At 34.7% G+C, this 24,831-nt stretch overlaps 3 protein-coding genes across 3 annotated transcripts; 1 reads left to right on the forward strand and 2 right to left on the reverse strand.

Annotated features, from left to right (window-relative positions):
• Positions 1-2,757: 2,757 nt before the first annotated feature.
• Positions 2,758-18,434, reverse strand: LOC124159226 (signal peptidase complex catalytic subunit SEC11A). Its single transcript, XM_046534890.1, has 5 exons — positions 18,302-18,434; positions 17,866-17,975; positions 11,457-11,606; positions 7,169-7,346; positions 2,758-3,557 (listed from the first exon to the last, which is right to left on the reverse strand). The coding sequence occupies exons 1-5, from the start codon at positions 18,347-18,349 to the stop codon at positions 3,507-3,509; spliced, it is 537 nt and encodes a 178-aa protein (XP_046390846.1). The 5' UTR covers positions 18,350-18,434; the 3' UTR covers positions 2,758-3,506.
• An 87-nt stretch (positions 18,435-18,521) lies between these two features.
• On the forward strand, positions 18,522-19,767 carry LOC124159213 (ELMO domain-containing protein 2). Its single transcript, XM_046534866.1, has one exon. It carries the CDS (start codon positions 18,774-18,776, stop codon positions 19,710-19,712), a length of 939 nt encoding a protein of 312 aa, XP_046390822.1. The 5' UTR covers positions 18,522-18,773; the 3' UTR covers positions 19,713-19,767.
• On the reverse strand, positions 19,761-23,590 carry LOC124159223 (thioredoxin domain-containing protein). Its single transcript, XM_046534877.1, has 6 exons — positions 23,160-23,590; positions 22,884-23,069; positions 22,662-22,800; positions 21,189-21,350; positions 20,581-20,706; positions 19,761-20,139 (listed from the first exon to the last, which is right to left on the reverse strand). The coding sequence occupies exons 1-6, from the start codon at positions 23,287-23,289 to the stop codon at positions 19,977-19,979; spliced, it is 906 nt and encodes a 301-aa protein (XP_046390833.1). The 5' UTR covers positions 23,290-23,590; the 3' UTR covers positions 19,761-19,976.
• Between the last annotated feature and the right edge of the window lie 1,241 nt (positions 23,591-24,831).

The following is a 24,831-nucleotide window of genomic DNA, read 5'->3' on the forward strand; positions in this document are numbered from 1 at the left end:
TAACTATGATCCTCTAATGAGAGGTTTAGCATTTCATAGGCTTAATATTGTTTCCCATTATTCTGAGTGTTCATAGGCTAGGCCTCATATTCTGACATCAACTATCCCCGTTCAGAGCACAATTGACAAAAATGTTTCATAAACAGTCACATTGAGGATTGGCAGCAGCTTGGTTCATTCCATCTCTCTAATCTAAAACAGATCATTTTGTCTCTATTGCATTAAACAAAATGCATCCAACACTTTCACATCAACAGGGCCAGATTAAGATTGTTTTGGGGGAGCAGTTCATTACCTCCCAGTGATGTGACTGCATAGAGGAGCAACTCCCAAGATGTTGAATCTGCCCAATTTTCTAATTTGGAAGCAACTTCAACAAGATATAAACTGGCCAACTTTTAGTAATCAATGTATATAATGGAAATAAAAATGTTACAAAGTCAGGGGAAATATTTTTGGTCACCCCAACAGCAGGTTTATTTATGAGAAAAATATGAGCTTATTATATGCGATTGCTCAAAAAAAACTAACTGCAAAATTTCCATAACAACAGTTCTCTACTTTCCAAAGAATTTGTGGCAATAATTGTTTCATCAGCTCCAAATTTAATTGTTTAAATTTACAATAAATACAAATTTGGAATCCTCTAATTGACAAAGTAGATATTATGCAGTAATTGGGAGAAAATGTGACATTTCAGGGATCCAAATATCTTAATTATTACTATTTAACCTCAAATCCAGGGAAGCATATGCATTGAAATTCTACAGTACATGTAATTTTTGTGCATATTGCAAGCAGAATTCTTTTACAGGATATAGCAGTCGACTGTATGAAAGTCCACCAATCTGCAAATCAGACCAAAAAAAAGTGGAGTCTCGTGAAAAAAATTTACATTTAATTTCATTCTTACAAGCAGAGGTATCCAAGACTTATGCCAAACAAGTTTTCAGCAATGGAGACTATTTTGCTTACAATTTCCAATGAAAAATTTACACCTGTTCACGTAAAACATCCTCTGGCTATGAAAGGGACTATGGCTCCAGAGTATATCATGTAGAAAAAGTCACAATAATTGTTCATCAAGCAAAATGTTGAGAATAAAGATCAAGGCTTCAATATTCAAGAGATATTGTCGGAATTCAAATGCATTTCTTTGAAAAGTCCATTTGATAGGATCTTCTATAAGTGATGGAAGACTATAAATTTCCAGATGTAATGTGATTTCTATGTTATTGAAAATACACATTCGATTTCCTCAAATGTAACATAATAACCTATTTTTTTCACTTCACAAATGGAAATCATTGGTGATGACATTGAATTTCAAACTAAAGAATATCATACACAAATACATATTTTACTAGAAATGGGCATGCACTTCACATAATCAGAGGTAGGGTCCATTATTAACTCTCATCCATACACATTGCAGTCATAAGTGTTTATAGGTAGAGCATCCAGTTTGGCTATTGGCATCAGCAGGCTTTTTTATTCGGCTACCCGAGGCAGGGTAAGGTGAGGGCAAGTATCGAATCCTGTGTGGTGACCTATCCAATACTTACGCAAAAAACATGTCAATGATATCATTTTAAAAGGAAAAGCAACTACCTTCCCCTTTGTTGTTGGTATGTAGGTGGTTGTGGTATATTTAAGTTTGAAATACATCTCTTTCAAACAGAAAGGTCCAGAAAGCCTATACTTTCCAGCCTGAAAAATTCCGACATCATACACTACTCTTTATCTTTTCTGGCACCCTAGCCGAAATTCCTTGGTATTTTCAAGGAACGTGCCATAAACTGATATCCTTTAAATACGGAATGCTTACAAAGCACCCAACTTCTGAATCAGCAATACCCCTGCTTTCACAAAGACTTCAACTAATATACAATATATCAAATAGGTATTAAACAAAAAACTAAACTGGAAGTCTGCTCCAAAAACTGAAGATGAGGACTGCTTAAGGAAATTCAACAATTCTAAATATACCTTCTAAATATTTTTGCAACCTCCTTTCTGTTTCCCAATCATATTGATAATGATTCTAAGCTACTATCCTTTTCTAGGCATCTTCCTTGTTCTCATTCGGGCTAACAATCATTTTCAATATCTACCATAGAATTCACTCAATTTAAACAATCATATTAAAGGCAGGAATTAGAGAGATATTAAAGACAAACTAATAAAATATGTGACAAAAATAATGCAAAGCAAATTCAATGGATAATCACAGGTAAACATTTTTATGGTTAATAAATAGTAGTAAGCTTATTTGTTGCTTTATAGCTGTAGATGGACAGCTAAATTTACAAAAATCTTCACACAGCTAGAAGATTTCTCCAGGAAAATTTTAAACTCCAAATTGATTTATTACTCCCTTCCTTCACAGAAGTATGGCAAATATTAAAAAAATCGCAGCTCAAAGAACAATCACTGAATAGAAGTATGTATTGGAATTCTCATGTCTACATAATGGATGAGCTCATATGGAGAAATGAATGGATGGAGAGTAAATCAATCATATAATATTAGAATAGGCTATTATGTGGACACGTTATGCATTCTCACAAATTAGGGTTTCTTATTCAAAAATCTTTACCATGCATTTGTACAAAAAAATCAATCCTGTGTGTAAATGCATTGCATAACCAAGACACTATACTAATTTTGATTCAAAAAGCCATAATTTTGAAAACTAGGTGGATATGGCATCTTCAAACAAACAGGTGAAATTTCACTGCAAATGAAAGAGCAACATATGACAGAACTTTTACTTGCACAGATGTAAAAAAAATTACCTTTACAAATCTTAAAAGTACATTCATGAAGTAATTGTACTCTTAAATATTTGGCTGTTTTACAACATAATAGTTTATTTTAAAAGGTAGAAAGGCCAAAGTGGTATTCAGTTAATCAACAAGGTCATTTTTAAAGAATAAAAATATGACTCTGAAAACAGAGACATCTACAAAGCCAAATAATTTGATAAAAAGTTACATGAAGTTTGCAATGGTATATTTCTATCCATAAGTCAAAATTGGAGCTATTTATTCTAAATGAAACATATGCAGATAATGCATAAGAATTACCAATCAGATTGAAGATGTTCCGATTTTCCTACAGAGAAAAATCCAATCACTCATTTATCTTTTTACACAATAATTTTGCAGGCTCCACCATCTGGCAATAATTCCCTCAAATTCACATCAAAGCAATGAACATATAATGCCACCATCAAAGAGCCAAGTCCTTTTTAAATGTAATTTCCATTGATGTTATACATGCACCTTTTGAATACAGTCAATCCTAAACAAGGATGAAGGAGAGCAGAGTCTTATGCCTTTGAAATTTGCTCTCCGAACACTAGTGTCCCAGCACTGAAAGCATCAACAATTTATTCAAACCATTCCCGACACATAATACTTCTTAGAATGTTCAACACATCTATCAAAAGTACACACCACCTTGATCAAGCCAAATCACAGCTATACACCAAGTAAGACCTATTACTCTCGATGAACTAACACATATAAACCAAGGCAGGCCAGCACAGCAAACTGCAATGAGAAAAAAACATAAAAATTAGTAAAATAGAATTAAATAATTCAATATAACCTTCCTAATCATTAATATAGGCAGAGAAAGTATTCAATGCTAATCACTTCTTATTGGATGACAAAATTTCACATTTCATACCACTCAAAAACACACTAAATCATTACTTTTGCAAAGAGCAAAAGTTCAAGAAATTAACCTCAAAGTTTTCATCATCTGGGCATTTCTGAATCAGACATAATTTCTATACTTCAAGAGGAAAGTAGAGTATTCGCAGAGTTCAGGGAAGGAATGCCAAAATATCTAAAACTGAAACCTCATACCTAATTATTTCCATTAATATTTTATTTCTATACAATCAATTACTTTCGGCAAATAATGAGGTGATTTGATTGGACTGAAATATTACTATTCTGCACAAAATTCAAAAGAAAATGACACCAGAGCTTGGAGTTCTATAGCAGGAAAAATTTCATGGAAGACGAATAAAAGTTTCAAGTTATTTAAAAACAATGGAAAGTGGTTTCGTTGGAATAGCTTCCCCTTCTCCTTCTGGCCATCTCCCCTCTTTTCACACGACCTGCCTTCCCAGTCCCCAATTTTTTAAATACCCTGCTAGCATGAGTCACATACGTATCGTGCCCTTCTGTGACAACCAATAACTTTCTGCGATTAGTGTTTTACCTCCAAATGATTTCAAGAATAGGAATAAGCACCAAAAATAAAAAAGAATGAGTCCAAATATGATGCATTTCCAACATAATTTAACTTAATCATGCTAATGATCTTTAGGTTCTGTAACTTTTATTTATCCATTTATCAACGAATCACGAGTTAATTGGACCGCACCCAAAAAGTGATGAGAAGTTTTCACTACAACAGTATAATTTTGCTTGAATTAGCAAAATAGCAGTGATATAATTTCCACTGATATATCCAATGATGAAAGTAATATGGATTACATGCAATAATTAGAAAAGTAGGTACATATCAGCACCTTATGTTGTATTTTACACATTCGTGCACATATAATTGTGTTTCTTATATTTTTGATTTCCTTCCTCATATGACACTTATGAAATTGACAGATGGCGAATTTAAATAAAGTTCGGACTCAATCTAGTAAAAATAAGACATTTTTTGGATTCAGCACAATACATATATAATATGGTATTACGTCAACAGAACTTGAAACACATGGTAGAATCATAAAAGTTCAGGCCTGTATTATTAGTATTAGACCCAAACAAGACAAGACAGACAGGAAATTCAAACTGCACAAATCACTTAGCCATGTTTCTGCCTAGAAAAAAAAGACTTCACAAAATTTCATGATCTTAAAGGCGCCTCCCTTCCTCCCATCCGTATTTTCTCCAGTGCCTTGCTGCTAGGAAGGCATAGTTCCCTTACACCCAGAGAACACTCTCCATCCTCACAACGCCCCCTACCCTCCCTCCCATGCTTTCACTGGCCCCCCTACCTTTCCCTGAGGGGATGAATCTTTCTAGTTCTTCCAACTTGCCACTGGCAACGCCCTCCGATGCGTCGTGTTTTTGTCATTATTATTATTTGATTTAATACTTTACACATGCATATTTCTTGGTTTTAAAAGTTGCATTGGACCTTTAACTTTGCTAGAATTCTTTTGATGTGACTGGTTTTTGCCAAAAATTATGTATTCAATTAATTACAACATTTAAACTTATCATTTCCAATTAATGTCAATTTATATAAGCTAGACGGAAAAAATGCAGACACTGTTATATTTTAGCGAAGGTTTCACACTGAAAGTATCGTACTCATTACTCCAATTAGAAAAATTGATTAACAGGGCAATCACCTTTTGCCTTAAGCTCACACTTCTACCACATAAGCACCTATAATTTCAGTGACATCTGCAATATGCTTAATTTGTTTGGAGGCTAGTGTGGTTGGATAGAGTGAATCTTGAAAAACAATTCCCACAGTGAAAGAGGATGCATATACCTAGCCAAGGAAAGGGTGCTATTTTGTCCCCCTGAGCATGAATACCGGAGCATGCACAGCTGATATGATATTTTTCAAAGTTCCAAACAATCCTGTGCTCAGAAGAAAGTTGCTAATTGCTGCTTCAAGGGATCTTAAATCAAAGCCACTATCATCTCATCACTTCTATGCTGTTGCTCTCATTTCTTCAATATAAGGGCAGTATTTTTGTGAGGAAGTATTAAATAGAAGTAGTAAAAGAATACGATACCTAAATTGTTTTACACCTGGCAAATATGTACATTTGGAGAACATAAATCAACCTTTTAACTATTGGCAAGTGATGTGATCTTGCTGCAATTAATTGGAAAGAAGTAATTAAGAGGATCAAGGTGAGTAGGAATGTTAATTGATCATGAAGATGATTTTCTTTTGGCTCATCGCTTGAGACATGATCATAATTGTCATTAAAGTCTCACCAATTGCACATGTGCTCCAAAAAAAACCAAATGAACTCTGAGCATCATAATTGTGGTAATCACTTTAGGGACAAAATGAGATAAGAATTTTGATGCTCCTACTTACACTCATCGGTTATTGCCAAAATAAGCTATATATGTTGCGGAGATTAATTCTCCTTAGGAATCAGTCCCCAAATTCAGCCTAATTTCCACAAGATTTTTAATTTAGGGCTCAAGAGGCCGTAGTTATTATAATTTAATTTGAAGTCATTTTTCATCCCACCTTTACCATGAGTGTAGTCGGCACCTGAGGCCGCCTTCACATAAAACTGAAATTTGCACTGTTTTGAATCTTTCATGGGGAAAGGGTGTGGAGAGTGAGGGTTTTAGGAATTTTATTCCCGATCATTTTCAGTCAATTCATTTCACCTCTGTATAAAATTTTGACTCTCAAGCTATTCTGGAAGTGGTCCGGATATTACAGCCATCAGTGAGTAAGCTGATCAATCTCACAAGAGGCTTTTATTAGGTTATGGACATGCGTTACTCGTCACTGCAGTCAAAAGTTTGCACTCATTCAAAAAGTGCCCCAAAAGGAGTGCCCTTCAGCTGATACAGGTATTTGTGACTTACGTCTTCAATAAATATGAATAGTTTGCTCATCCTGTGACAATGCCACCCATTAATCACAGATTAGTACCTAACCTCCTTATTACAAGATCCCTCCAAATTCATTACACTGAGGTTTTACTGAGCAGTCAATGAGAGTAGACACCAAGCCCTGTTTGACAAACGAATTCTGATACTTTCATATTAATCTCGAAGGCGATTACATAATATTGTTTTGTAAAAGCAAATTTATAGGAAAACTATTTGGAGCAACTAAATATCAGAGGGTACAGGAGTGTCATATCATACATAATTGTGGTCAGATGTGATGAATTCAAGTTTTCCACCACAGACTTTAGCCAAAATAACTTATCTGAATGAAGTGACTTTTTAAATAGCCCAACATAGGAAAAAAATCACCTTTCAGTTCTCTCCATGATCATGTATCACAATGAAATTGATAAAGTCCCGTTGAGACTGATTAACTCTCAGAAAGATAATTTCCAAACATAAAAATCCAAAATTAACACAAAAAATAAATTTACACAACATTTAAATAAAAAATTATAGCATGTTACCTTGAACTTTGGGTATTCATTCATATAAATTGTAACCATTCCCACATGAGGCAGAAATCCCCGTGCACGTCCAACGACATCTTGCTTGGTCAACCAGAGTTGCCCAGGAGCATACAATCCTCGATCATCAACACTATTGTTGTCACCTTTAGTTAAAAATTTCACAGTTCCATTCTCCCTAGAAAATACAATGGAGAGACATAGCATTAAATATTAACAATACTAATTAATACTACAGCAGTCATAATAACAAATCTACATAAAGGAAAGAGACAAAAAGTATACTGGTTTAAAGGATTTACACTCCCTGAAAAGGAATAACTGACAAAGGCAACATTTAAAATGTTATAATTGAATGCCAATTTAGCATACAACAAGTGTGCAAATAAGATGAAGTAATTTTCAATTGTGCCTTTATGAACATCATTAGCAGGGATGGACAGACATCAGATGCTTCCATACTAATACAGTTACCATTCCCCCTCCCACAACACTATTAATTCTTAGTTTTAAGTACACACATACAGGAGCTTTTAACAAAAGCCAAATGCTCTATATTCAATAGAAGTTTATAACCGCCCTCCCAGATTAAATTAGTTTATTTTGGAGACCTTGTTTCAGTTTAATGCTCATAGTTCTGCATTAACCCCTTGTGCTGAAGTGACGAGTCTAGCTGGTCATGAACTTCTGATGCAAAATCGCACAATGACAAGTTTAACTTGTCATAAGATTTTCATAATTTTAGCACTATTTAGGAAACTATGAATATTTGAAAGTTTAACAATGTTAAAACATCCATAAGGTACACGAAGAACTCATATTACATGAAATATTGGAAGTAATTAACAATTTTATACAAGTAGCAAGGCTGTGTTCTCGATGAATTTACCTAGATACTTTACAATACGAAATAATTATCACTTTTTATTTCATTGTTCTACGTTGATTAAAAATGATAAAATATCATTTCATTACCTATCATTCCATTTAAAAATAACCACAGAAAAAATAAATGGAGGATAGGAGCACAATATTCAGAAAAGAAAAGTAAGTGGAAGGGGTTAATGCTCTTGTAAACTCCTCAATGCACAGTTATCCCTGGGTCCAGAACTGTTTTCTAATACAAGGTTACTTTGTTTCTGAACAGGAAATTGCTCATTTAAAACTTTCATACCAAAACAGTGTCAATCATACATTAAGTGAAAGAATAAAGATTTCCATAACTTTGATTAAGGCATCTGTAATAGGGTGGTTTCCAATTAATTTTTTATCGCCTAGATCGAAAGATTATTACTCCTGGAGAACGCATGTCACACTTTTAGATTTTTAGATGACGATACCTATTTTATGCGATTAAATGAAAAGTGAAAATTTACAAGCGCGCGAAAATGTGCGGCTAAGTATTACTGCTGGGAAAAGCCCGTGTGACGTCATTCTGGTTTTCGGCTCTGCCATGTGAGGTGACCTTGGGGCGAGGATATATGTGCCGCTGCTATGCAGGCTGCTAGCAGATAGCGCTTGGCTTAAATAAGGATTATTAATACCCTATCAAATGAAGGAAACTTTCCGACCATAGGCAATTTTAATAAGTGATTATTAAGACATGTTTCCCTGAGTTCTGTGCCTCATACATGCATTGGTAATCTCAGATGATGTAAAACTACTATCTACAGTGAGTCCTCGTTTAACGTCACTTACAGTTCCTGAAAAATGTGACGATAAACGAAATGACGTTAATCGAAACATATTATCCCATAAGAAACAATGTAAAAAGTGAATATCGGTTCCTAGACCTCACAATTCCTACGCGAAAAAATTTTAGCGTATCATATCTGGGGCATTTTTTCACGATGGGAATGCCAAACTATGGCAAAAATATGAGTTCCTGTCTTCATCGACGACAATAGCAACAGTGACGTAAATCCTTCTCCATTTTTGTATCTTCCCGCATTTGCTTTTTGGCTTCGCTATGGTGGTCGCCCGGGCGAGTGTCGCCTGGGCATCATTATTGCTGAAACGTCGTCGCAGTTACAGGTACCAAAATTATTGTGAACACGGCGAAAAAAGTGACGACAAAAACTCCGAGTTCTACACGGAAAAATTCCTAGAAATCACTTTTTAGGTTCCTGAAAACCATTATGTCAAGTAAAACCTTGCGCACCTACCTAAGAATTCATTTTGCAGAAAATTTGCTAAAACCGTAATCGCAATTAACAATAAACACACCGTTTTACACTTCGTTTAGACTGACTGTATTACCGCCCACAAAACGAACAACCTGTAACGCCCGCAGCTTCGCGTTTTTTTCTCGCGCGAAATTTAAAAGCCTTGACGTTATCGCGAAGCGAAGGTGCGATAAACGAATGACGGTCTCAAAATTTTCGTGACGTTATCGCAAAATGACGTTAAACGGGGTGACGTAGAACGAGGACTCACTGTACTCTTATAGAAACTAGGTCCTTGTGATGTCACGTGGAGTGGCATTGCATGGGTGCCAATCTGGCCTTTTTCAAATGAGGTTAAAATTGGCAGTTAACATCCGTCTAAACTCAACTAACATTCGTCTATTTCTAAAACCAAATAATTCGAATATTATGAATATACTAATGGTGGGTAACGAATCGCAATCAATGCCTTTCGTTTTCTTTGATGAAGGAAACTACCCTATTATGTATATCATTGAGTAATTTACTAATAAGAGACCTCTCGACTCAGTTCTACGCCTTTTAACATTAATGTATTCATAGTGCTCAATCTAAAGACTTTACTACCTATTTTCATCACAATCATATAATTCAGCACAAGGCATAAAAACCTGAAATTACTGTCGTGTCAAGTTGACCACAATGTAAATTTTTGCACATTAAAGATTAACAGTGACAGTAATGAGTGATTTACAGATTGTCCAGAGTTTTCTTTTTTGTTTTGCCTATTTTTTCAAAGCATTTAAAGACAGTATGTAGCATTGTTAGATAAATACTTGGACAAAGTTCGTGTGTATTTTAATACCACTGCATGTGTGAAAATACATATTGTGAATCAACAAATGGCTTGCGGTAAAGCCTAAATGGCTGAAATCATTTATTCATATTAATTGACAAAATGTCTAACAAATAGGATGTAAATAATGTACATATAAGTGAAAGCGCTCTAAGTACTACAGTCAAGTACTGTACCAAGCCGTACAACGTCGCTCTCTTGCTCGTCAGTCTGTCTTGGAAGAAGTTGCTCTTTCTCTTGCTATTCCTGATTCATCACAATGTGCAGCTTAACCCTGGCCTATATCTAGCCTAGCCTTCCTTACTGCGGAATCATCCTGAACAGCCAAAGATTTGTTGGAAATTAACTTTTCTTTCTTTGACCACATGCTCTGTTCTTGAATGGATTTCGACAAGCTATTATCGGCTAAATAATTTTTTCTTCATCCACCCTGCAACTCATTGGGGTGCAGCCTCTTTTAGTCATCTTATGGATTTTTGAGATTTCGTTCTGTGGAATGGAAGCTAGTTACATAAGAACTGTTATTGCTTATCGTGAGTTAAGTTTTATTGATTTAAATTGAACTAAGATTTATTTATAAAGAAAAAGATTGGCCACATAGTTGTGCTTACGGATTTGGAATTGCAATACGTAGCTGTTTCTATCACAAGCATCTATTCTCCAGTAGAAATATTCTGATGCTTTAGAAAAAGCCTATCCTGCCAATGTATCCCTAAGGTTAATTACCTTATGGCGTGAAGTAAAAATTATCTTGGCAATTGCCAAGTTAAAATTGTCACTCTTCTAACATTGGAGATGTAGAGCCCACATGTTGGCTTAACTTCAGAATATTATTAAATGTGGGATTTGAAAACAGTACCAATACAGTCCAATCAATGACAAATATTACATCGTTAACAATATCAAATATTAAAATTAAGTCATGAGAAAAGGATCTCCTGGAACTTAATTGGTAACATTCCTTTTAGTTTCTTCCGTGAGGACACTTATTATTGATTTCAAATAGCACCACTGAAGTTGGGAAATTTTTAGAATGAGACACATCACAGATGCACAGAAAGACGATTGAATGTGAATTTGCCGACACACATTGGCATATGATGGTAATGCAAATGAAACAATCTTTAAGGGCCACCAATTGGTCTTGTGTAAATGAACTCTTGGGCAATATACACTTCACTAAAGGAAAGAAATACCATGTTATATCCTTAAAAAGACTCTTCATCTCACAATTTCATGCAACTACAATATCAGAGCAAAATGAAAAAAACACTTTATATGTACTTACTTTTCATGCAGTTTAAGAACCCTGTGAACAATTGGAATGTCCCGTCCCTCCACCTTGAACACCACTATCTCTCCGACACGAACAGGGTCTTCCTGATAGTTGGTGAGGAAAAGTAGATCACCTCTATGAAAAGCAGGTTCCATACTTCCACTGGAAATAAAGTTGTGAAAAAAATGAAAATGCGAAGACAGATAAAGCTGGACATGGGAAAGAAATACATGTGAGAATGTACTGTTAAAAGAATGGCACAACCATTACCTAAATGAAATCTAGATATACTGTTCCCTACAAACTAAATATTGCATGATCACAATCTGATACTAAAAAATACATTTTTTAAGCCTATCAATTATTTGAAACAGGCAACAACTGACTTCAATAATCTCAAGAGTGTGTCATACATGGTTGTATACCTGTAATGGCCGGAAATTCAGAGTCCATTTACGGAATATTTTGCGAAGGACAGGGCTATTAGCGAGGCGGAGGACGATGTGCAACGGCAAACCGCCCTGTTTGTCTCTACAAAAGGACTGAAATACTGAAAGGACGTAGCAGAAATAATATGGCTCAAGGTGCTATTTTGGCAAAACATTTTGAAAGACCGAAGTGCACATGTGTAGAACCGATTTTTGTTCCTATCAAATTCTAATTTTTGTTCTAATTGTGGTGTGATAATTTTTAAGTGAATAAAAGGTGAGTAATCGCACAATACATCTGGGAGATGAGGGCACAATCTCACCAAGACCATGAAAAAAATAATGAGTTTAAATATATATAAAGAAGTTTCTTTCTTCGAGGTCATTATAATCCATTTATTCACAAAAAACATAAAAAAATGACCTTAGCCCCCGCATCCTAAAGGCTAGGGATTTTACAAGGTTATTCATGAGGCTCATCCCTATAAGTGTTAACATTTTTGATGGAATGATTATCCTCTCATTTCACGTAAACCAACTTAAGTATAACTTAAGGAAGCTGAAAAATGAGTCCTCGGAAAAATACATGTTAAGATATTCAGGTCTCTGATCATATACTAAAATTATATTAAAAAAACTGAAATTTTTTCAATGCCACAGAAGTCGCTCCCATTTAATTATTATAGGTGTCACAATTGTATTACCTACAAATTGTGAGCCTGAAGAAGGCAAGGGCACTCCTGATAGTGACTCCTCAAAATCCCTTTTGGATGAAAATGGGGAAGAAAAAGAAGTATTAAACATGACCTTGCTAAGGTGTGACTTTCCATTACAGCCAACCTGAAGCAGTAATAAAGATAATTGTGGAAGGCATCATAGCCAAGATGAAAATAGAAGGCCTCAGAGAGGGTAGACATTCAAATAGTTAGAAAATGAGTTAAATCTGAAAATTACTGACAAGAATTTGCATGCACTATTCACCAACAGGTCAAGAGAGAGGCTTGATGCAAAACAAAGAGGAATTTAGTAAAAAAAAAAGATATTCAAAATGATAATTTTACTGGTGTGCATAAAACTGCACATTTTGGCCTTAAATCACATCACTGAGAATATTTTTCCACTACTTCTCATTGCAGCACAGATTCTCAGCTAAAAAAGTAACTTTGTACTAAGTTCATTGCCAAGACAAGCTTATAAAAAGATATTAACCCAAACAATTATAAGCAGTGGATATATGAGCCATTGTGTCAGTCACCATGTATCTATTTTTCTGTATCAATTTTGAACAGGGCTAAGGAGGGAAATGGATGAAACGACTTTCTTCTCGTGATTACCAGCTAAGATGGGACCTCAGAGGGCCACACCACAAAAGCTTACACAAGGAATTCTGGATTGATTTTTCATTATTTATACATGACCATTATATACCCAGTATGGTGATAAATATGATTTCTGGTGTCTCTTAATGCTCAAGGCTAAAGATTGTATGTGACCTGACTGTATTTCACAACATCCACCTTTTACAGCAAATCTGACTTCGCTTTATACCATGGCTTATGGCAATTTTTCCACCTTGGCCATACATCTTGTCTTTTGGGCTTGTTTCAAAAAATAAATCCTCAAAATTTGCTTATGTTTCTAGTTTAAAATTCGACATAAAAATTGAAATTTCCACCGTCGATAACAGCAAATGCATTTGCAACATAAAAGTTTTGTGTGTAATATATACAAATATGATTTACATGAAGCCATTTTTAAAGTGAAAAATTAGGAAACATACGGTATATTATCAAATCTTTTGAAAAATTGCTATTTGAGACAATAATGCTATATCCGAGGTTTTAGGTGTAGCTAACCAGTTCAACCATTACATTTCTGTTCTGTAAAGAGAGTATGAATGTACATGAGAATTAATTAAAAGTCCTATCATTCCACAAAAATACTGAAAACTCTATCTCAATTAATGTTTCCAAATATTACCTCATAGTTTAATTTTTCAAATTCATCTACTACACATCTTTATTTAAAGTGAAAAAGTTAAGAGAATTCAAATTGATGTGGCATTTGACATGATATTTTTGGGTTTCCTACATTAAGTAATCTTGTGATGAGTAAACTTTAGGTATCCTTGCTGAAAACATCTTTGGTAACTCCAAAGATGGGATTGTGAACCCACTGTTGCTACAAAAGCTTCCTGCTGAAAATGTTTCCTCGTCAACTGCTTCATCTACTGAATATCTTATGTATGTATTATGATAACGTTCAATTATCTTTCTCTGCCTGTCTAGCTATTACCATCTTCTATTGAACAAACAATACAAATGCCACTTTTCAAGATTTTGAATTAAATTACTTGGAACCAATAACATACACTGCTAATGAGATAAGTAACGAACTGGACGTATGACTCAGAAGGAAAAGGTCTATGTCTAAAACTAGAACTTCAAGAAACTTTTTACTGGAGTAAAAGGTAGAGCTTATGCATACCAAATGGGGCAAATGCTTATGCTCTTACCTTTTGCTCGAAGCAAATGCTTATGCTCCAACCTTAAGCTTATGAGAATTTGCTCAACTTTTAGTCATCCGGACCATTTACTTCTATGTCACGATAGCTAAGATGCATATAAATATGAAAATTACAAAAGCCATTAATTATGCTAATATTAACTGCAAAAATTACACTAATTTGGATAATCACTATGGTGAGGATTTACAACAGAAAAGTCAGTTTCTACACAAAAGCTTCAGTTAATAGGACTCAGAAAGTTCTAAAAGGTTTAGTCCTAAGGTTTAGAATCAAGCCACAAAATAAGTACCATTTATTGAAATCTAGTCCCTTGCCATACAAAAATATATGTCCGAGGTCTCTCTCATTAGATTGCCCTACTAACATTTTTCACCAAACTTATAATATAAAAAATAGTAAATTAGAGTTGGTGATTTCTGGGCGATATTTTGTGGAATTTGCTGAACATTTTGGATGAATAAAATTAAACTTGGTTTACAAGAAGAACATTAACCCTAGAAACCATGGTAGTGTTTTAATAAAAATTCTGTGGAGACAAAGTTTCATTTTATTCGTCCAAAAAATAGTAACTTAGAGTTTACTTTACAATAAATTACATAGAAAACTCAACAATCTAAGAACCTGCATCTCTGGGCTCAATCTTCCATGAATTAACTTAAATTTAACATCTTTCTGATGAAAATATCAAGACTTTCAATAAAAAATTTGGGAATTTTTAGGTTAAATTAAGAAATTTTCTTAAATATTAATCACATCAGAATAAACTTCATATTTTTTCCTCATCATCATAAGTCAGCAAGTACAAGATTGGCTTGAAGCACCTGTCCCATAAGTAAATCCATTCATATTGTATATATTTCTTCTCTTTAATGTCCTTAATAATATTTCCTATGCAACTCATTTAGGACTGCCCATTGCCTTTTTTTCTCATCCATTTGTCCTTTGACATCTCCATTAGGTGTCATGATGTTGACAATTGAGTTATCCTGACTTCTTCTCAGGATATTTAATACACTTGTCTTTTCTACCACTCCTATCAGCACTTCCTCATAAATTAATTGGTATATTCATTTTATCTTCATCACTCTTCTGTAGCACCTCATTTTAAATGCTGATAGCTACTATTCTTGACTTCTTTGACGCCTGAATGCCAAAGGAACATGCACCATAATCTTACCAATTATATCCTTTCTATTAAGCTTAAATATTCTTAGCTGTAATTAGATTCTTCTCTTAGCAGAATGTCCTCTTGACCTGTGCTATTCTAATGATACATTATTTCTTTCTTGCTTAGTCCATTGCTGGTTAATCAGCTTCCTAGGTTGCAAAATCCTCTTTAGCAGCAAACTCATGTGCTATTTTACTTACATAGCTTTACAGTTGATTTCAGGCCATTGTTCTTTCTTTACCAATTCAAGCCTTCTTCAAATCATTCTCCATCTCAGCTATGAATGCTATGCCGTAGGCAAATTACAAAATGCCTATTCTTCCTCTTTGGCTATTGATACCTTTTGTCTTCTCTTTAAGAGCATCGATGGCTTCCTTTACCTTATGAAGGAGGGCATTTATTTTTAGACAAAATCGATGCATTAAAAGCACTACACTTCCCCTTATAACAGCAAAATATCAAAGTTAATTTCTAATCACTTCACAATGATCTCACTCTCTCTAATCACTGAGACCAATTAGTGTGTCCATACGACAAGTGATTTCATTTTTAAACAGCAGGCTAGTATGACTGAATAACATTAAATTTATACAGATTCTTGCACCAACAATCTTACGTCGGAAATTATAGTCTCATGTATTGCATAAATGTTTCACTGTAGCAGCAACCAGAGATGGGCAATATCGAAAATACTTGTATTTGAAATACGTATTTTCGATACTTTTGTAGTTTGTAATTTGTATCGGAAATACATTTTCTGAGAGTATTTTGTATTTTGTAACGAAAATACATCTAAAGAGTAGTTTGTATTTTTAAAATACATTCAAAATCAAAATACATGCCATGTTTTTTGTGCATAAGTAGAAAGAGCGTGCGACGAGATGGCAGGGATCCCGAATGAGTCTGTATTAGCCTGTCATCTATGGGACAATATATTGCCCCTTAATTTACTTCTGTAACACCCGTAGGCCCTCGTATACTTGCAAAACGTAGTCGCGTGAGGAGTATTTTGCGAAACGAAGTTTTGCATTGAGTAATTTGTGGAGGGGACTTGTAGAATCTGACGCTGTTCCCAAAGGTGCAGGAGACATTTTTCTCCATTTTATTTAAGACATTTCGCCATGGATAATGGTCAAATTGCCAGTTTCCTATAGATACGTTGCAAGAATGTTTGAGCCTCTCATTCTAAAAATAGTTCATATTTGAATTTATTTTAATTTTTTATTAGGTAAGAACTTCGGTGAAGGCATGTATTTCGTATTTTAATAGAGTATTTTGGAATTACATTTGTATTTAGTATCGAAAATACAATTTTTAGAAGTAATTTGTATTTTGTATTTGAAATACAGATTTTAAAAGTAATTTGTATTTTGTATCTAAAATACATTTGACATGTATTTTGCCCATCTCTGGCAGCAACAATAAGGTTTTGCTCAGAAAATACTACAATTTCAAAAGACCCATACTTCAGAGCATGTACCTTCAACTAATTGTGTAAAGGTAATCCATCACATAGAAGGGACAAGTTCATCAACAAACGATTCCCATTTAGCTAATCCTTGATAAGGTTTGCGGATCACTCTGGTAGAGCGAGGTTCTTGAATCGAACAACAAACATTGCCCTGATTAAAAAAAAAGTCATATCTTAAGTTAGATTTCGGAATATATGCCTAAAGGCCTTCTAGTAAAGATTATGCAGAGGGCTCTGCCAAGTTCAATTCAGTCATCGATGTAACTGCGGAATGTCAAATAAAACAAATTTACTTCAGGTTGAGGAATTAGGAATGATGGCTAAAGGTACGTAAGCTAATGAACGAGATTTAATTTTCGTCGTTATGGTCAAAGATATCATATTAAGGAACACATTGGTACGTCATTCACAAGGAAAAGTTTAAAGGTTTATTTCGTAAGGAATCACAAAAACGTTTATAGTCAAGTTTTAAAACCCATTTAAAATGTCCCGCCGTACAACCCAAATAAGGTCTCACAATCAATTTTTTAAACGTCAAATTATTCCGATTGATATAACTTAAAAACAAATTATGGGTAATATGTCCACGAATGAACTTAGAATAAGTATTTCATCATGAAAGCTATTAAAATTAAAGAGCAGTAATTAGCTATTAAAACGCACGCCTGTAATATTTCATCATAAAAAGTAACTTACCATTCATAACAAAGAACAATTAATGTGATATATAAAGATAAGTATTTTACGGCTACATGTGGCAAAATGAACAAAACGCTGCTAATAGAGCCGTTTCACAATCGGTGGAAAGGAAACTGGCTTTTACTTACCTTAATACAACGACAATCGGACTCTCACTGCCGGTGACAACCATTAACCCCTTCCAAATCATTAGAGCTGAAGATACGATCATGCCGAAGCTCAGAAGCTGGTATAAAAACTGAGAAGATAAAAGATGAATTATAGAACGTCTCCGGCACGATAAAACATTCTATATCGGCGATATACGAAAACAAATCTACGGCATAGGAAAACCCGCTGAAGTGCTTTCAGATGATAAGTGATAAAAGTCATTGGGAACAATGATATACGAAAGGTTAAGCAAAAGGAAATGGTAGAAAACCAACTCGGACAGAAACATCAGTATGTGCGGCACAAAAAGAGCATCCATATGGGTTTCGGATAAACAACAAACATGCATTTGCTGAGACGCCGTTAAACATCAATACAATGACGGGCGACTTAAAAGCAGATAAAAATACATACCTGACGCTTGTTCATGCGCTTAACATCATCAAATACACTTTGAAACATCTTGAGATCAAGTAAGTTCAATTTCAATGCAGAAAACGTGGCCACTTGTACACGTACAAAGTGAATTTCAAGCTCACAACGCGGATCAAGGTTTTCATTTGAAAAAACAAGGGAGTTAAGAAAATCCAAAATGCTATACCGACACCTACTGGGGAACAGAGGAACCTGAATAACAGAACGATGACGAATTCCGGATGTGTCATTCCAAGGGATCCCAAGATTCTGGAGTCCAAGTCATTCTTCTGTATTAAGCTGTGATATTTTGTCCACAAAGTGATTTATCTGTGATAAGTGGTTGCCTTTGTGGCGACATTCGTGTTGTTAATATCTGGTCGCAATATTATTCCTTATCTACCCGTGGGTGCCTTGTTGCCTCGCTATGAAGCGTTAACCTGCATCAAAGTTTAAAGTAGTTGACGCGGCAATGCTCCAATTAGCGTGGTCATATGTGTACTGGTATTTGCGTCCAATATTGAAGTGGTTTTTGCGGAGGGCAACGAAACTGTGCGAGTTACAAAGGATATGCTATGGTGCCCCCAAGGGAGCCCAGAGAACTTTGGGTGTCGAGTCATCTATGATGAATTCACGATGCCCTGATATCAAACGTCTTGTGTCGGATTTAAACCGCATCAGTGAAATGAATAGGATTCAAGGGGAAAATGCGAAGAACGTTGTAAATTATGCTGTCTTTACTGTCAGCAGAGTTAAGTGCATTGATCTTTATGTTCACGATCAGTTCTCAAAATCATTCGGAGTTTGTGTTCAGCAAATATGGGGTATGCGACAGCTTCTTCACGAAGTGGAAAGGCTCCGGGCAACTCCTTATGATTCCAGTAATCCTGATCATGAGGAGAAGCTCTTACTTTTGTGGAGTTTGCTGAAACCGGAGGAACCTCTCGATGGGAGAATTTCTAAGCAATGGCAAGACATTGGTTTTCAGGGTGATGACCCTGCCACCGATTTCCGTGGAATGGGAATGTTGGGATTAGAAAACTTACTTTATTTTGCCAGAGAGTATCCTAAAGTGGCCCAGCATGTTCTTTCTCATTCTAAGCACCCCAACTATGGTTTTGTATATGCAATTGTTGGTATCAACCTCACCAGTATGGCCTACTATCTTTTGCGAAACGGAACCTCTAAGACTCATTTTTACAACACTTGCAGCGGTGTACCATCGCTTAAGTTATTTCATGCTATGTATTCTTACTTGTTCTTTGAGTTTGATAAATTTTGGATCAAAGAAAGACCAAAGAACGTGATGCAATTCAGTATTGTTAGAGATAAGTTTGAAAAAAATCTTAAGGAAACTTTGGCTGATCCTGAAGCTGTTTTGAAGCTCAACTTTCGTGTCGATGACATTTGAAAGTCTTTGTCATTTGAGTTGTGCTATGGATTAAATAAAAGTCAGAAATACTTAACCAAGTTTTAATAATCATGATGGTATAACTCCTGAAATTCACTAAATACCCTAAGGAATGCATGAGACAAATTTTATTAAAAAATCAATGTCAGAGGTGGAATGATTCCCATATCATCTGAGAATGTACCCTTCAACACATACAAAAATATCCTCTTGGTGCTAACAATGATATTTGCAGGGATCATGAGTGAGCACAAAAAAATTATTTTACTTGGATTTCTTGGCTGATGAACTCTTCTTCTTCGTTGGTTTCTTTAAAAATTTAGACAGAGCTAAAACCAAAATAAGCATGGAAAATCCTGCTAGTCCTCCCTGCCATACAAGTGGGTTATCCATTAAGAAATCTGCAATCATTTGGACAAAATCATCACTAGAAAAAAGATAAATCACATATTAGAGGAAAATAGGATTCCTTTAGATAAAGAACATTAGTAATATTTGGGTTTATCAAAAGCACAAAGATTTATCTTAACTGGACAGGGAGAAATGTCCACAAGAAATGATTAAAAATTATCTACATTCAATATCCTTGTTACGAGAAAAATCAGTCGCTCTATTTATTGTAATTTAATTTGAAGATCATTGTACATATACCTTTATGAATGCCTGTGTAGAAAATTAATAGTTAAGTAACGGTAAACAAAGCTGTATTTTAGAAAAAGGAGTTGGCATCATAACTAATTTAAAGTCCAAAGCATGGTTAAACAAGCCATAGATTCAAATATTTAGAGTCAATTTTAATAGCCTCAATGAATATAAGACTTTCCTGATGCACCACACTAAAATAGAATAATGACTAGTTCATACTCACAAAGGACTCTTGGGTACTGGTACACGTTCAGTTCGAGCATTTTTATACCAGTCAACAGCAAATGATGCTAATGATGATACATCATACTTAGGGAGATTGTATCGATACATATTACCCAGTCTGAATCTAAAAATAATAAAAATGTGTTATTATTGCATATTTATTTGAAATGAAGTTCGACATAGAATAGATAAGATTTAAAAATGATTAAACCTAAGGCAAGTCCATCACTGATAAACAAAATTTATCAGATGTATAGCATTTTAAAAAGAGCACAAGAAGTTAATAAAGAGGATTATACAAATAATGCATATTGTTTACAATGATACACCTGTGTCTCAGAATATCATCAATTTTGGTACTTGTAGGCATTAGAGAAAACTCATAAAGTAATTGTTAATTTTATTTTTATTTAATAGTAGAAAATCTGGAGATGTAAATACGAATGATATAACTGCTACATTCAATTCCATTAATAAGTTACTGCATTCACTGGTCACTTGGGAGAAAATATAATACATATCTGTATGACCATTTGGTACCACTTTTAAAAGTGCCCTGATATATGACAAGGAAATGCCTAGTTATAATAGGAATGAAAAACTTACAAAATGAATGTTGGCGTCTGTCGTACATTGAATCTCCTTGCAGTAGCACCACCTCGATTTTGTTTGTCAACACGAGCCACGTTAAGCCTGGTTTTTAGTCTTGCTCCAACAGCTTCCCATCTTGCTTGTAGTCTTTGGCATTCCACACAATCATTGCTATAGCTGATGTGAAAATGAGACGGTATGAGAGTCACCATCCTATACTTAAGAATGGAGTTCTAGCCTATTCATACCCTAATCTGATTACTCACATCCCAAGTATCATTAGACTTTACCACAATGGTGTAATGATACAATCACACCTCGATGGTGTTACCAAATTTAGTGCGGGGCCTACACAAAAACAAACTGGACTAACTTTTTCTATAAAACCCATCACAGACTGCACGAAAGTGAAAAGGAGTACACTGGGAGATCTACCTATGGATGACACCCAACTAAGGGAATTTCTAGGATGTATGGATTAAAAACTGAAAAGCTTTAAGAAGGAATAATCACATCCATTGATGTAGTTCATTGCTATTCCGATGTACAGACCACCTCATAGGACACAGTTCACAGACGTTAAGACATAGCTGGATGTCATTTTACACACAAAATCTGATGTTTTTATGAAAGTTTTTTTCTCCAATTAACATGCATGACATTCATGTTAACTTTAAACCATTACCAAAAGGATAGGCTTCCAATAATAGCCGACTATTATACTTCTCAGATAATGACGTAATGAAATGCACTGGAAATTCAAATTTTCTGCACAGAAAAAAATCTATACAGTAATGGTAATTACACATTAAATAAAAGATGAAGTACTCATTTAAAAAATTGATGAAATATAGAGAGGAGATAATTCTTTCAGGTAAAGAATCTATCCAAATAATTAATTTTCAGCGAAGCTACCTACTTCATCATGAAATTAGTTACATTTAGCAGAATTTGCTTTACAGCAAACTGAATTTAGTATTTATGTATAATAAACCAGCTCCAGAAAGTAGAGACTAATTGTTCACAGTGTATAACTAGTTGTTATTTAAGGCTCTAATTCATATTTCAAGGAAATATTCACGTCATGGATAAGGTTGATTAATGAATGACGAATTTCAAGAATTAGTATGAGAGATTAAAAGGGATGAATAATTCTAATTTCAATTAGAGTAAAGACAAGATAAGAAAATGAATTTTGATGATGGTTGAATACACAGTTAGGCCTAGAGGAAAATATCACCTTCGATACAAAATCCTATGTAATTTAGAACATAATTAATCACCTTAAAAATTGAGGAGGGATTCCAATTATATGAAAAACAAAGTAATGATAAAAATTTCAAATAAAGACAGTGAAATATGTCTCAGAAGTTATATCAAATATTATATGTATCAAATATTTTACAATACAAGGCAATTTATTTTCAAAAGTAATTCCAATCCTTAATGCACCGATAGAAAATTTTTAAGAGTACAAATCATACTCACAACATGACAAACCAATCTCCAGTCGTTGCTCCCGTCGCGACCTGGGTTAGATGCTCAAAATTGTCATCGTATAGTTCTTTGACAACAGGTTCTTTGTTTTCACCTAAAGTACGAAGAATTTCGTCTTCATTTGCAGGACCTGTGGAAAATATTGGCACGAGCTAGTTGTTAAATTCTTTCGAGTTTCTTGAATCATAACACAATACAATCACTCAACTCTACCATCATATAGAAGGGGAACACCGTGTCTAAAAAAGACCAATGCCGGCTCCTTCGAAGGATCGTAAAGGCGCACCAAAGGACTATTAACCGCCTTCACAACCCAAGCATTCAGAGAATCAACTAGCTCTTCCCGCAAACCAATGAGTTCATTTTCTAAATTATCGCAGGCATCACAATCTTTCTTTGCTGAAAAATAAAATCTGATGTAGTGGTCGCTTCTAAGAGATTTCGATTTTTTAAAGAGGATAGAGTTGGATACAAATTACTTGTACTCACTAAATAACACAATGACGTATTTTTCACCACGTATCAAGTTAGTTAATTCATCGTCACTAACTGCCTCCAGTGACGACGAATAAACGCTATTACAGTAAGCCACAAGTAGTATAAAAATTATTGCACGCATGGCTTAAAGTGATAAGAGATCATGTAAGCCACACATAAATAATGGATCACCGCCAAAACGCTATAGTATCAGCACCTCGACAAAAAACCGTGACAATATGTCTATTTGCTGTCTGTATTAGATGAATGAAAAGTCATGAATTTCAACTAAGATCGACCTAAATTCAAATTTTACTTAGGTACTTTCATGATTTTAAACAACGTCATATCACCACTCAGTAAGTATAAATGATTGAGTAAGTTATGTCGAGGAACAAGAAGCACGAACTGCCAAGTGTTCAAAAACACTTTCCAATTCACCAAACGTGGAACTCATATGTCAATTGTTTGTCTCCTATCTGTGAGCGCAAGCTTGGCTCGAATTTGAACCGTTTATGATTTGAACTGAGTTGCTGCAATTCGAAAATATTTTTTAAATGTTTAACATCTCACGCTAAAAGGACATAAAATGTATCACGTATATTTTATTTTCTACCTATTTCTACTTTTTTTGCTTCGCTTAATGGAACTACAATAAATTTTAAATCCTTAGTGGAGTTGTGTGCTGGATGCTTCCCTCGCTCTAAACATTAAATACTCGTCTAAAAGAAATTATAGTAAGTTCACTGAGTGGGGAAATCCTTTAAGCCGATCTAAAGATGTTTTTGAAGTAGATATTTTATAGAAGCTCGCTTTTTTATTTTTTATTTAACAACTTTGAAGAAGATGACCCATAAAAATGTATTCCCAAAAATTAAAAACGGTAAGCAGCTTTAGAAAATATAAAGAAAAAGGATAATTATATTTATTCATATTAATAGTTTATAATGGCTTGTCGCATGAACAGTTTTTCTGTGGGAATGCTGTGGAACTGCATTTTGGCTCAAAACTTTTACTTGATATAGTTATATTATTTTTTTACTCATTTAGTAGATATAGTAGATGTAGTAGTAGTATTTAGTAGACCTGCCCATTAGGTTTCTTATATATCTCTTTCCATATATAATTCATGGAATCCTAATGGGCATTGACCTCATGACCTAATGGGATGACCTCATTGCTTTACTTAATCTACACGACCTTTTCCCCATAGTCAGTTCAATTTCTCATAAATAAATATTTCAAAATTTAAGTCGAAAATTGGCTTGCCTCACGTAGACTTTGCTTGGTAAAGGGGTAACTCAATCGCAGAGTGAATGAAAATGGAACTAGCGAATAGGTCTAATAATTATGGATATATTACCCTACATATGTCATTAAGAAATACAACGAAGGTGATAAAAATATGCTACTTTTGATGGTAGTTTTCTTAACTAACTTGAGGTGCTGGGGAAGTTCCGATGAAGAAGGTATAACGCTTCAATAGTGTATCAAGTGGGAGGGGCGCAGCTAGGAATTAAGGCTAGGGGGGGTTTTACGCGCAACTAATACTGGGGGGCCTGTAGGTATGGCATACCCGCCAGGGTAATCGGGAGGTGTGGAGGCCCTCTGCCAGAAAAAATAAGATAAATGGTTCAAAATGGTGATTTTTACGGCCCTCTGAGAGATATTTTGTTAATCCTCA

The sequence above is a fragment of the Ischnura elegans genome, chromosome 1 (assembly GCF_921293095.1).
Source record: "Ischnura elegans chromosome 1, ioIscEleg1.1, whole genome shotgun sequence".
NCBI classification, from domain to species: domain Eukaryota; kingdom Metazoa; phylum Arthropoda; class Insecta; order Odonata; family Coenagrionidae; genus Ischnura; species Ischnura elegans.